Source organism: Cetorhinus maximus, chromosome 15 (genome assembly GCF_964194155.1).
Source record: "Cetorhinus maximus chromosome 15, sCetMax3.hap1.1, whole genome shotgun sequence".
Classification (NCBI taxonomy): Eukaryota; Metazoa; Chordata; class Chondrichthyes; order Lamniformes; family Cetorhinidae; genus Cetorhinus; species Cetorhinus maximus.
In genome coordinates this window covers 75655163-75670404 of record NC_135893.1, presented here as the reverse complement: position 1 = coordinate 75670404, position 15242 = coordinate 75655163, and the positions used below count along the sequence as shown (strand labels likewise).

At 40.9% G+C, this 15242-nt stretch overlaps 1 protein-coding gene across 1 annotated transcript in view; it reads left to right on the top strand.

The window, feature by feature from the left end:
• The first annotated feature begins 2129 nt into the window (after positions 1-2129).
• Positions 2130-15242, top strand: part of LOC144690298 (uncharacterized) — a 72114-nt gene continuing 59001 nt past the window's right edge. The window contains exons 1-4 of the mRNA XM_078557652.1: positions 2130-2143; positions 3725-3900; positions 5936-6072; positions 10168-10328. Of these exons, the coding sequence (XP_078413778.1) occupies positions 2130-2143; positions 3725-3900; positions 5936-6072; positions 10168-10328 (488 nt within the window). The remainder of the gene's footprint in view (positions 2144-3724; positions 3901-5935; positions 6073-10167; positions 10329-15242) is intronic.

Genomic DNA, 15242 nt, shown 5'->3' with positions numbered 1-15242 from the left:
GAAAATTTTGCCCATGACCAGGAGCTAGTGAGGGTCAACAAGCACAGCAACACTCTGAAATACCCCACACTTATCACTAATCCCTCACTGTGTCACTCATATACTATGGAGACCTTGCTCTGCTGTATGCCACAACCCTCCTCTCCTGAAAGTGTTCTTTATTCTTTCCTGGATGGGGGCTATTGCTGGCAATGCCAGCTCATCCCTAATTTCCCTTGAACTGATTGGCTTGCTAGACCATTTCAGAGGGCAGTTATTGCTGTGGGTCTGGATGCCACATGTGGACCAAGTAAGCACAGCAAATTTCCTTTGCTAAAGGGCATTAATGAACTAGGTGGGTTTTTGATAGTAGTCATGAGGTTACCATCACTGATGAGTGACTTTATATTCCAGATTATTAATTGAATTTAAATTCCATCAGCTGCTGTGGTGGGATTTGAACCCATGTCCCCAGGGAATTAGCCCAGTGACATTACTGCTACACCACCATCTCCCCAAGACACTTCAGTAAGATACTGCTAGGAGCTGTGCCCTCAAAAAAATGAAAGCTGTGATGTAACAATTGACAATGGAGCACCTCAGCTGATATCACTGCGGTAATCTTTCAAATCTTATAAGGTTCCAGAGCATCACCATCTGAGAACATGGGCATTGTTTATTCCTTTTTCTTTCACTCATAATATCAGAAAGTATTGCTGATACAGTGTAGATAATTAATATATATGCTGCTTATTTCAGATTTCTCTATATAAAAGGCTTATAAAAGTTTGTTTTAAACAAACAGTGATACAAATCAAATATTATCCAAGGCTAATGGGATGTGTTTCATTTCATGCAGCTGGTGTCTCCAAGCACTGATGCTCCTTTTACTATGTAAATGGATGTTTACATCTTTAGAAAGGTATTCAGTACTGTCTTGTCTTTAATTTGTAATAAAAAGTTAATAAGAGCTAACAATGAAATAGCTACAGGCGTATCTATTGTGGAAGAAGAAACCTATTGGGATTATACAGTGGGTGGTAGTCAACAAAGCAAAATTATCTTATGTGGAATCTTGCCCCATTGACAGTGATGTGGCAGGGAGTTTTGGCTGATGTCTACAAGATGCTATGAAGCTATCTCCCTTCATATATAATACTCACAACTGTCCCCTCAACCTTGTTATCCCCTGTGGTCTCTCCAATCTTAGGATCTCTATCAACACCAGTGTTAGCTCTACCCCCATGTCCTTGTTTTCCAGAACACACTCATTCCTTTACTTTCCTTCACTTTTGATGAGCTGTACAAAAGTGTGCACAAAAGAACTTGCTGTCATCTTAAAGATCCTTGCTTGTGATTGGGAACTTGCTTCTCATGCTTATTCCGGTCCAGATTTTGTGGATTTCACAGAATCACAGAATTGTTACAGTGCAGAAGGAGGCCATTCGGCCCACCCTGTCTTCACCGACCCTCCAAATGAGCGTTGTGACCCAGTGCCATTCTCCTGCTTTTTCCCCGTAATCCTGCACATTGTTTACATTTAACTAATCATCTAATTCCCTATCTTTCCCTTTTGAGGGAATATACCTGGACTGTGCCCAAACCATTTCTTCTTTCAAGGCAGCCCATTGTTCAGCTACATTTTTTCCTGTCAACCTTTGGTTCCAGTCTATCCAGCCCAGCTCCGTTCTTGCCCCATTGAGGCTGGCTTTCCCCCAGTTAATTATCCTTACTCTGGATTGTCCATTGTCCTTTTCTACCGTCATCCTAAGCCTTATGATATAATGATCACTGTCTCCTAAATGTTCCCCCACAGACACTTGATTTACTTCGCCCACCTCATTTCCAAGTACCAAGTCTAGTAGTGCCTCCTCTCTTGTTGGACTGGACACATACTGCTGTTGAAAATTCTTCTGAACATGCTCTAGGAACTCTTGTCCCTCTCTGCTCTTTACAGTACCACTACCACTCCCTCACCCTCCGTTCACTGTCACTGGACCAAAATCCTGGAACTCCCTCCCTAATAGCACTGTGGGTATACCTACACCCCATGGACTGCAGCGGTTCAAGAAGGTGGCTCATCACCACCGTCTCAAGGGCAATTAGGGATGGGCTGGCCTAACTCATCCGTGAAAGAATTTTAAAAAGTAATGACGATTAAGCTGTCAGTGTTTGTCAACATTTCTCCTCTCAAATTGACAGCAACCTCTGGAGTCCACACATGTGCAGTTAAATGTGGAAATTCAGAATTTGCTGTCATTTACTCTACACTCTGCCTAGGCATTAACGTCCCCACATTCTGCAGCCAATTGGAAATCATTGAAAAGTTACACATTATTGAATGAGGTGTAACTGGATTTTAAACAGTGTACTAAGTTTATAATTACTTTCGAACAGCCTTGCTGTTCCTGAAAGAGTAATTTTATATTTGTGGAATGTCAAACATCTCCATTATTATAAGAAATTTTACATATTTTTAGAATAATATTTTTTGATGTTTGTTTATGATATTTTAGCTTCTACCTTTATGCCATGTGTATGTCCCAGTCATGTCTTTTGCTATGGGTGAAAATTTAAAATTTGAAAGTGATGTTTTGACTTCCTGGTTTGGTGTCTGTGAGAATAATTCAATTCGATTGGGTACTTGATGATGTCACAGTTCTTGGATGCCTGAAGGTTCACTTGACTTGGTTTTAGATTCAAATTGATGTTGGGAAAAGGAAAGTCCACACTACAGAGATTGCTAGATCTTTGTGGGCAGCTTTCTTCAAGGTCAGCAATGAGCACTGTTGGTTTGCCACTAATTGTGAAATCTAGTCCATTAATTTATCTAGAAATACATCCGTCACAGAGTGTCCACAAGACAGAAAACCAGCTGAACCAGTGGACAACATTGATGTTTTTATTAAGTCGATTGTGATACTGTATTCTCACATTTTTACACAATATAGTTTGAGGTGCATGGTAGGCATGGGCTCTGCATTGCAGGAATTTGCTCTGAATTTGAACACCTATTAAATCTTCCCCTAACCCTCTCTGTTCAAAGTAGAATAATTCCAGTTTCTTCAAGACTGAAGTTCCTTCTCCCTGGTATCATTCTGGTAAATCTGCAGTGCCTCGAAGGCCTTTCCATCTTTTCTAAAGTGTAGAGATCAAAATTGGACACAATACTCCAGCTGAAACCTAACCAGTGATTTATAAATGTTAATCATAACTCTTTTTTCTACTCTTTTCCTATATTAATAAAGCCAAAGTTCCCATTTGCATTTTTAACAGCCATTTTAATTTGTCCTGCCAACGTCAAAGATTTGTACACCCTCAGCTCTCTCTATTCTTGCACCCCTCTAGCATTGTACCTTGTCGTTTATATATTGCCTCTCCTCATTCTTCCTGCCAAAGTGCATCGGTTCACATTTTATATCAAATTTTATCCGTCATGCGTCTGATCATTTCGCCAAGTCTGTCGTGGTCCTCCTGAGTTTTGTGTTATTGGCGTACTTTTCAATTGTCCTTGCACTCCAAGTCCTCACCATTAACATTTATCAGAAAGACCATTGATCCTAACAACTAACATTATAAACTTCCCTCCAGTATGAATCAACATTTATTCCCCACTGCTGTCTTTCTCTGCTTAGAAGTGAAAAATGCAAACAAAAATTTCTATACCTGTGTTATCTGCCTGGTCTGCTGCAAATAACACAACTATGGTCCCCTGCTTGTTATTTTAACATTTCCATATTGGCAGATATTCCGTCGCGGCAGTGGTACAAAGAAGAGAAGCAAACAATCCATTACTCGACAATACAGGGCTGCCAAGATTCTCTGCTATTACTACAAAACATTTAGTGCCTGGGATCAAACAGGTGGTTCAGGAATTTGATGAGGGACTACAAGAGCTGGAAAAAGACTTGGAAGCACCCGGTAAGCAATTCTTCTTGGTAATATCAACAGATTATGTGATTTATTTTTAGACTGACTGTAGTGCAGTACCAAGGGAAGACTGCACTGCCACTGTCGGAGATATCATCTTTTGGATGAAATATTAAATTGAGACTGCATCTGCCCTCTCAGAGGGACATGAAAGGTCCCAAGGCACTTTTTGAAGAAGAGCAGTGGAGTTCTGTATGATACCTTAGCCAATATTTATCCCTCAACCAACATCACTGAAACAGATCATCTCATCATGATGTCATTGCTATTGTGGTATCTTGCTGTGTTCAAATAGTGAGCACAAATCTTAAAAGGGAATGTCATGCTGGACCAACCTTTTGAATTCTTTGAAGAAGTAATGGAAAGGGTAAACAAAAGTAATGCAGTAGATGTAATATATTTGGATTTTTAAAATGCCCTTGATAAGGTGCTGTATTGTAGACACTGTATTGTAGGTGCTATATTATGTCTAAGGTCGGAATATATGAAGTCAGAAAATGTGTAATGAAATGGACCACAAGCTACAAAACAGGAAACAGAGAGTAGGGATTAAAGGTAGTTACTCAGACTGGCAAGTGACACTCTACATCATAATGTGGGTGGTACTGTTTCCCCAGTCCCACCTTAACCCTTGCTAAACTGAACACCTGTATACTATGGTGATTCTAGACCCAACTTTAAGATGATATGGTGCCCATAATTTCCTAGAGCTTTTAAGGTGTGGATGACAGCATTGACTCCTTAGGGAGATACTGAATTATCTCATCACAAACAATACTTGGGGCAGGATTTTCAGCTCAGCGTGCAGGCACACACCCGACATGCCAGAGTGTGAAATAGCATGCGATCATGTCTGGTGAGCATCCCGACATCATCGTGCACTCGCGCGATATTTCGGTCGGCGGGCGTGCACGAGAGGTGGCAGCACGCCCTCTGACAATTAAGAGTCCTATTAAGGCCCTTAAGCTGGTAATTATGTTGAATTTTTCGCTGCATTGCATTTATTGCGAAGCCACACCCATGGGTGGGATGAGATTTCCAACAGTGAATAACAAAACAATAAAAATATCTTAAACTCATTTTCAATATGAAACATGTGGGGACATGTTTCCCTTATTTTTCAAATCTTTATATTTCATTTCTAAATCCTTCAGCTCCCTGAGGCAGCTCTGTGCCTTCATGGGGCTTTCAATGAGCGCACCCCCGCGCATACACAAAATTCAGCGCTCGCACTCCTTCCGCCCCCATCCGGGCAGTGCTGAGGCTCTCAGCGCGTGTTTCACACGGTCTGGTCGTTAATTGGCCAGCCAGCGTGAAATCGCCGTTGGGGCCCAATCGCGGACGCTGGTCTGTTTTGTGACCGCTCCCGGTCCCACCCACCGCGCCTGCCCGACGAACGGAAAATTCTCCCCTTGGATTTCAGTGGTCTCTACCTGTAGATCAGGTTAATCTGTTGTGGTACAGATTTGCTATTTTTTCCTGGTCAACTATAATACACATAGCTGTCTCCTTTACCTGGTGTTCTCAACTAATTATTGTATAAAACTCCTTACTAGATCCGAAAGAGCTATCTATGTAAAGTAGTCACTACCTGACAAAGAATGTTGAGTTATACTAAATGCAATTATACTAAATATGAAAGTACTCCTACGCTTGAGGTTGTGGGTGATTTTTTTTTTCTCTCTCAGGACCTTTAATTACCATCAATGCTAAGACTTTTCAGCTCGAACGAATTGGATTTAATCCTGTCTATAAGTGCTAAAAAAGACAATGTGCTATGATAACCTATCACTTTACCCTGTCAAAACAATGATGGATGTGTGTGTGTGGGAAAATGGAAAACAACATTTGCAGTCTCTGCTCTCAATTTGAACTCGAGAACTTTCACTGAGCGATAAAGCAATAAACACTGGAGATGAAATGACTCTGTAAATGGGGTCATAGGTCACCTTTACAGCAGATTATCAAGTTGAAAACGTTGAAGAAAAATTGCTAATTTTTTTTTGTTGTAACTATGATATGTTAGGAAATGCAGAGAAAACATGGGCATCAGTGTTTGACAGATTGGAAATCCTCCAATTCCCTATGCACTACAGCTGGATGATTGTGACCTACCTGAATAAAGTGAAGAGTAGTCCAGAATTACGGAAGGCTTATTACGAGGTTTGTATCATCTCTTCAGAGAATCATAGACATTTCAGCACAAGACGTCATTTGGCTGATGCTTGTTGTACCAGGGCTACCACTTTCTAGATGAATGAGCTAAGATGGGCCAAATGGCTTTCCTCACCCAGAATTATCTTGTGATTTTGTGGCTAGTGGAAATAATGCTTCGCTATTTGCTATTCCAATCCCCTTCAAAATTTTGAACACTTCTATTCGATTCCCCTTAACTTTCCTCCATTGAATACAGCCTTAGTTATTCATAGGGTTACCAACCCTCCAGGATTAATCTGGAGTCTCCAGGAATTGAACATCAATCTCCAGGACACTGCTGTGTGCAACCCTGGAGAAAAATCATTGGGACATTAAAAAGATAGGGGTTTTGTCACTTTCTGAACTTTTCTCTTTACCAGATATAAAAATATTGAAAATAGAGGGGAGGAGGGGGGCTGGGAGAGTTGTTTGGCTGATGGTCAAGCATCATCCAATTGGGTAACAAGTCTTCTTGCTTTCCAATTGGCGTAGGTAGGCAGTGTGTCACAAGGATGGATGTGTTGGCTGACTAATGGCTGGAGAGTGGGGGCAAGTCAGGTGATGAAATTCCAGGAATACATTTAATCACATTTGGCAACCTTAACTATTCATGTCTGACACACTGGGCTGCATGGTGGGACCACTGAATTTGCAGGCTCCTCTGCAGGCTCAAGTGCTTGAGCAACTGATTGACTGAATGGCAATGAGGCCTGACTGTAAAAGTTGGTGAAGTCTCTCCTGTGACCTAGGTTAGGGTCGCTCCGCTTGTTGTCTGTCCAAACCGAAAATCCATTTCCAATTGCTTTCAATTAAATGGCAATAAAATGTACCATCGTGGAACAAGTCTCAAACTTTAGCTTAGTAAAGATGAGATACCGTTTTCTTATGTATTAGAAAGCTTGGAACTTTCCTGCTCTGTTTAGCCTTAGTTTCACAGTGAGTGGGTGACTTACTAACTGGATCCTTTCTGAAGCCAAGAGTATAGAAATATCAATGACATCACCTCGTAGAAGTGAGGTGATGCATTTTGGTAGGAAGAACATGGCAGACAATATAAAATAAGGGGTGAAATTTTGAAGGGGTTGCAGGAGCAGGAGCACATACACTGGGTCTATATGTACATAGACCATAGAAGGTGGCAGGACACATGGAGAGAGCAGTTAATAAAGCATACAGTATCCTGGGCTTTATTAATAGGGGCATAGAGTACAAGAGCAAGGAGGTTATACTGAATTTATATAAAACACTCGTTAGACCTCAGCTGAAGTATTGTGTACGGTTCTGGGTGCCACATTATAGGAAGGATGTGAACACATTGGAAAGAGTGCAGAAGAGCTTTACAAGAATGGTTCCAGGGATGAGAAACTTCAGCTTTGGGGATAGACAGGAGAGGTTGGGACTATTCTCCTTGGAGAGAAGAAGGCTGAGAGGAGATTTGATAGAGATGTTCAAAATCATGAGGGGGCTGGACAGGGTAGATAGGGAGAAGCTGTTCTCATTCGTAAAAGGATCAAGAATGAAAGGGCACAGTTTTAAAGTGATTTGCAAATGAGGCAAATGTGACGTGAGAAAAAACTTTTTCACACAAGGAGTGGCTCGGATCTGATATGCACTGCCTGGAAGTGTGGTGGAGGCAGGTTCAATCGAGGCATTCAAGAGAGCATTAGATGATAAAAACAAAAAACAAAAAACTAAAAAACAAAAAACTACTGCGGATGCTGGAAATCCAAAACAAAAACAGAATTACCTGGAAAAACTCAGCAGGTCTGGCAGCATCGGTGGAGAAGAAAAGAGTTGACGTTTCGAGTCCAATGACCCTTCAGAAGGGTCATTGGACTCGAAACGTCAACTCTTTTCTTCTCCACCGAGCATTAGATGATTATTTGAATAGAAACAACGAGCAGGGGTATGGGGAAAAGGCATTGCATCGGCACCAGGTCATTTGGGAAGACAGTGTAGGCATGTTGGGCCGAAAGACCTCCTTTTGTACCGTTAAAATTCTGTGATTCATTAGCTATTCTCTCTTGGAATTATGAGTACCCGTGTTGCTTCTTAATGATATACAAAGGTTTTAAGTTATTTAATCTTCTTAATTCACTGAAGACCAAAAGAATTAGAGCTATATTGATCTGCCAGTGCCTTGTGTTTCAGGTAGCACCGCTGGTTGTAAGAGCAAATACTCGATTTTCTCAGAGTGTTACATTGTACAACGCTTACAAGGTGAATAAAAACAACATTCCTTTGAATAGGAACTCTGAATAATTCAAACCAAACTGCAGTCAAAAGTTCAACCCCAAGCTGCGACCATATTTCAAACTTGTTCACTATTACAGCACAGTTTTATTACTCGCAATATGCCACTGTGCCCGTGAAGGCTGGCATGTGGGCTCATTATTTTATGTCGAATTTATAATGGATCCAGTATTCCACAATTATTAGCTGCTCCACAATTTCTTCTGATTTGTGTTGGTAAGTACACAAAGTCTTTGAAATTTGGTAAAAACAAAAAACTACTGCGGATGCTGGAAATCCAAAACAAAAACAGAATTACCTGGAAAAACTCAGCAGGTCTGGCAGCATCGGCGGAGAAGAAAGGAAAAGAAACTCCTTTCTTCTCCGCCGATGCTGCCAGACCTGCTGAGTTTTTGCAGGTAATTCTGTCTTTGAAAGTTGGTGATAGTTGTCAAATAAGAAAGGAGTCAGTGAGGTTTTAAAGTCTTCTCTCACATACCGCAGCGCTTTATTACAGACTTTGAGATTGAAAAGAGTGTGCTGTTGGTTAAAAAAAAATTGAAGCCTCTACTTACGTCCGAAAACCTGAACGTAATGCATTGCGGTAATCCATGTTCTATGCTTTTAACGTTTCAAAGAATTATTGGCCTTTTACCTGGGTATGATGTTTTCACAATTCTGAGATAGGGGAGCCAATTTTTTCCCCAGAACGAACTGATGACCATTTACATACGTGTTCAGTAAAATGTAACTAGGTTAACGGTGTTGCTGTTTCTATAAAGCTAAACGCACAAAATCCAGTTATTCTCAGCTTCTATTTGTAATTATGTAACCATGACGACTAACCGCCATGTTCAGTACATCTAACAAAAAAAAATCACTCTAAATCACATGTTTATAATATTGCTGGAGAAAGTCGTCAAGAGAAAAAGTTTCAGCAAATCTTCACACGGCTTTCGACTGTACTGTTGGGTTCTGAGAAATGAAATTTTGATGACCCATGCATTGTCTCCTACAAGGAAGTTTTCAACAATCTAATTATGTTACAATAACATGTGCATTGGACTAGCTTGGTTGAGGTGATCTAGAAATAAGTATATTAGGAACAGTTCTTTCTGGAAGTGCAAATAGTTAAAGGGTTATTTGTTTAACCATATCCAGAGCTCCCCCTAAAGGCTTAGTTGCTAAGTGCATTTTCCATGTCTGAGCCATGTCAACAAGACATGTTCCAGACTGGACCGAGCCCAGCCTATTTTCAGTCAGCTGAACCCAGCAGAGATAGCAGTAGAGAACTGATCTCAGTGTGACTGGCCTAGGGAAGGGGAACAAGAATCCAGGGGCTCTGCTCCTGACAGCTGTCTGGTAACCCTCTGGGAGAAAGTGCACATATAAGATGTGGGATCAGGGCCCAGTTGTTGTAGCTCCAATCATTGGATAACCTACCAAAACCCACTGTTTAGACTCAAACCAGATACACTAGAAGGTAGCTGGCAGCCATGAAACTTTAACTTTGCATGGGCCAGTGCTAACAACAGAGGGGGAGAGAGAGTTGGACGGTGACAAATCCAATACAATTGACATATATTTCTAATTTCTTGACTGACAATGGAAGAAAAAGCTAATGTTGCCTTTAATCCCTTGAACGATATGTAGACTGACCACACAATACAATTGGTAGTGATCATGGAGAACTCTGGAGTTGAAAATGTCTGCCCTTTTAGGTTGGGTTGCGAATGGGAAGCCCTTATGTAAGGGCAGTAGGGAACTTTGACAGAAATTGAAAAATTGCTACCACAAGCACACTTCCCACTGTGCCCTTCTTTTTGGCAGGCCCTGATTTCAGGAAGCCAGAAACTTAATGATATTCAACTACGTATCATTAATTCCTCCCTGCGTGTAGCAAAGAACGGCGGTGTTGAACTTGAGGGAGAAACTAAAATCCGCTTCAATGACATCCAACTACAGCTAGCCAACCACTATGAGAAATTCAGGTGTGCAGGAGAAGCAACAAAGGATCAGTGTACTATTGGCTTCAGTCTAACCCATGCTTTTCAGATTGTTAACCTCCAACTACTAATCATTTTTCACATTTTTGTAGTTTCAGATGTTGATTCACAATGAGCTGTGTTCAGGAATAGAAGATATAAATTGCCCTTGATAAATGTCTTTTAACTGATTATTTTATCATTATGAGGATCATTCCTTCCACTGTCAGTTCATGTTCTTTCATTTTTACTGAGGAGGATACCAAAGAGATCACAGATTCCATGGTGCTTTCTAGTGCTGATAGATGGATGTGGTTGCCAGGGTAACATTGTAATCAAAGTAGGAGGATTTTCTGTGTTGATCATTTCTAACACATTGCATTCTACAAAAATAGATTTATGGTTTTGCCGGAAATAATAGTCGGAGGAAAGCTTCTTGCCATGTTTACAATGCCACACACACAGCCAGAGGAGATTTGCCCCCATAGCGTCACTCCCTTCCTCACTCCCTTCCTCACTCCTTCCCTCACTCCCTCTCTCACTCCCTCCCTCACCCCCTCCTTGCTTGTGACAGGCTTCATTCACACTTTGTGGTTCAAATGAGAGCTGAGCACATTCACTGTCAACCTCTGTTTGCATATCAGCCACCCCACACCACCAACCCCCCCACCTCCCCATCACCTGCCCCCCAACCCCCACACCAACCCCCAAACCAGGTCTCAACACTATGAAAGTGGAGTTAAGGCCACAATCAGATCAGCCATGACCTTACTGAATGGTGGGGCAGGCTCAAGGGGTTGAATAGCCTGCTCCTGCTCCTATTTCTCATGTTCTTATGACTGGAAATAGCATGAGTCGATCTTTTCATAAACTTTTTGACTAGTGACCCCATGGTTCTGTGAGAGGGAAATCGTGTTTGACAAATTTATTAGAGTTCTTTGAGGGTGTAACATGCAGTATGGAAAAGGGGGAAACCAGTAAATGTAGTGTATTTAGATTTCCAAAAGCCATTCAATAAGGTGCCACATAAAAGGGTACTGCACAAGATAAGATCATGTTGTTGGGGGGAGGCGGTGTCTAAGTGGTATTGTCACTGGACTAATATTTCAGAGACACAGGGTAATACCCTGGGAGACCTGGGTTTGAATCCTACCACAGCAGATGGTGAAATTTGAATTCAATTTTTAAAATCTGGTATTAAAAGTCTGATGATGACCATGATACCATTGTCCTTAAAACCCACCTGGTTCACTCATGAACTTTAGGGAAGGAAATCTGCCATCCTTACCTGGTCTGGCCTACATGTGACTCCAGACCCACAGCAATGTGGTTGACTCTTTAAAAAAAAATGAACAAGGACAATTAGCGACACCCACAACGAATAATAAAAAAATATTAACATGGATAGAGGATTGGATCACTAACAGGAAACACAGAGTCGGGATATCATTTTCAGGTTGACAAACTGTGCTAGTGCAGTGCCACAGGGATCAGTGCTGGGGCCTCAACTATTTACGATCTATATTACTGACTTGGATGGAGGGATTGACTGTACTGTAGCCAAATTTGCTGATGATGCAAAGATAGGTAGGAAAGCAAGTTGTGAGAGAGCACAAAGAGTCTGCAAATGGATGTAGATAGGTGAAGTGAGTGGGCAAAAAATTGGCAGATGGAGTGTAATGTGGGAAAATGTGATTGTCGTAAAAATCCATCTGGTTCACTAATGTTCTTTAGGGAAGGAAATCTACTGTCCTTTCCTGATCTGGCCTACATTTGACTCCAGACCCACAGCAATGTGGTTGATTCTTAGCTGCCCCCTGAAATGGCCATTCAGTTCAAGGGCAATTAGGGATGGGCAACAAATGCTGGCCTTGCCAGCGACACCCAGCTCCCATAAAGGAATAAAAAAAGTAATCAGGGAGGCAAATGGCCTTTATTGCAAGGGGAATGGAATATAAAAGTAGGGAAGTCTTGCTACAACTGTACAGGGCATTGGTGGGACTGCTCCTGGAATACTGTGTGTTGTTTTCGTCTCCTTACTTAAGGAGGGAAACTTGCATTGCAAGTAATTCGGAGAAGGTTTACTAGGCTGGCTCTTGGGATGAAGGGGGTTGTCTTATGAGGAAAAGTTGAGCAGGATGGACCTGTACTCAATGGTGTTTAGAAGAATGAGAGATGATCTCTGTGAAACATATAAGATTCTGAGGGAATTTGACAGGGCAGATGCTGAGAGGATGTTACCTATCATGGGGGAATCTAGAACTAGGGGGCATGATTTAAAAATAAGGGGTCGCCCATTTAAGACAGAGATGAAGAGGAACTTCATCCAGGACTTAGGAACAGGAGTAGTGTTATGATATGGCAGGTGGTATTTGTCAGGCAGACTAAATCCACAAGGGAAACTTGGCCATGCTATCACAACGATTTTGCAATTTGTATTTATTATGAGAAGGCTTGTGCACTGAAGTCAGAAGTAATGAGTCCACTACCACCTTTACATATTTTAAAGATTAAATTAAAACAATTATAATAAAAGAAGAACACACACAATATTACAATTACACATTTATAACAGTTCCCAAAATGTCTACTTAACCAGACACCCAACTACACATCCCCTTTAAGTCCAAATAGATTCCAAATTTATAAAATTATCCAGCAATTTTACCATAAGCACCAACTGGACATAGACTTCCAAAGGCTTTTCACACAACTTTGGTCACTGGAACAGCAAACTTCTACAGGGTGGCTAGAGGTTTTTTCCCCAACTCTGTTTCTCACAGTCACCTTTCAGATCCCACATGGCCACACCTCACACAGCCTTCCATCCTTCTTTAAATATATTTTATCCCTTTTGACTTGTAAATCCCATTGTTTCCACTTGCCTTTAGAAGTTACTTTTCCCAGAATATAAAAATCTTTCATGTTCTCATTATGGCCAGCACTTTTTGGAAAATTCAACGTAATCACCTTGCCTTATCTATCAGTTGCAAAAATCTTCTATATCCCTTTTAAAATCAAACACTTCTCCAATTATCTGAAAATGCAAATTCCATTCACACCCTCTCTACTGAGACTTCACCCTAGCTTTACTTTCTCCATTTCAAACATCTATTTTACACCTCACTTTGATAATTTAAATTTTGCAGTCTAATCATCTCTAGTTTAATTAAATACACACATAGGACCACACACACACACAAACATAAACCTGCTTTAAAATATCCCACAATAATATTCAGAAAAATATGATAATTCCTTGACAGTAGGCCATTCAGCCCTTCCATCCTACTCCACCTCACTTTCCTGTCTGCCTCTCAATAACCTTCATACCCTTGTTTATCAAAAATCTGCCGAAGTCAGCCTTGAATAAATTCAATGATCCAGCCTCCACTGCTTTCTGAGGAAGAGAATTCCACAGACTATACACCCTCTGAGAGAAAAAAATCCTCATCTTTGTCTTAAAACAGAGATATTTTATTTTTAAACTGTGTTCCCTAGTTTTAGTCTCCCATACAAGAGGAAACATTTTCTTGGTATCCACTCCAAGACCCCTCAGGATCTTATATATTTCAAGATCACCTCTCATTCTTCTAAACTCCAATGAGTATAGGCCCAACCTGCTCCACCCTTCCTCTAAGAAAAGACCTTCATCCCAGCAATGAGTTGTGTGAACCTTCTCTGAACTGTGTCTAATGCAATTGTATCCTTTTTCAAATAAGGAGACCAAAACTGTACGCAGTATTCTAGATGTGGTCTCACCAAGGCCCTGTACAGCTGCAGTAAAACTTCCCTGTTTTTATATTCCATTCCTCTTGCAATAAATGCCAACATTCCATTTGCTTTCCTAATCTATTGTTCTACCCTGCATACTAACTTTATGTGATTCATGTAGCAGGACACCCAGATCCTTCTGCACCACTGAGTTCTGCAGTCTCTCTCCATTTAAATAATATGCTGCTTTTCTATTCTTCCTGCCAAAGTGGACATTTTCCCACATTATAATCCATCTGCCAAATTTTTGCCCATTCACTTAACCTGCCTATATTGTCGAATTGCGACACAGCTATGAGAACACTGACTTGTTAGAAGCAAAATTATATTTATCCAAGCACGCTTGGGAGTCGGCTGCTCAGGACACCACATGCGGTTCCTAGTCAGCCTAACTCCCAGAACAGAGAATCCAGCATTGTTTATACAGCTCATAACAGGAAGTTCATACCATATAAGGTCCGTACATCAGGAAATCACAGTTATGTCATGGTTAGCATGTACATAGGGCGAGTGCAGTAATACAATTACCGGCAGATGGGACATTTCACGATAAGACAGGAGATAGTTTAACTACAACTATGTAGATAAAGATTACATAAATTATCATATCAGCAGATTTAATCAGGGCACCATTGTTTCATCTAGCACATAACAGGATGGAGCTGTAACCACAAACGTTTCAAAGATACTCCGCTTGATTAGTTTACACTTCTTGATTAGTTTACACTGCTTGATTAATTTACATCATTCCTTACCACAATATTATCACTTTTAGACCATTTAACCCATTAGACACTTCAGCTGACTAAAGCTCTATTCCACAATATCCCTCTGTAGACTTTTTACCTCCTCTTGACAACTTACTTTCCTACCTATCTTGGCGTCATTGGCAAATTTAGCTAACATGCATTCAGTTCCTATGTCCAAGTCATTGATTATTATAAATAGTTGAGGCCCCAGTACTGATCCCTGCGATACTGCAGTAGTTACAGATTGCCAACCTGAAAATGACCCATTAATTCCTACCCTCTGCTTCCTGTTGACTAACTAATCATTTATCCATGCTAATATGCTACCCCCCATACCATGAGCTCTTATTTTGTACAGTAATCTTCGATGTGGCATCTTATCAAATGCCTTTTGGAA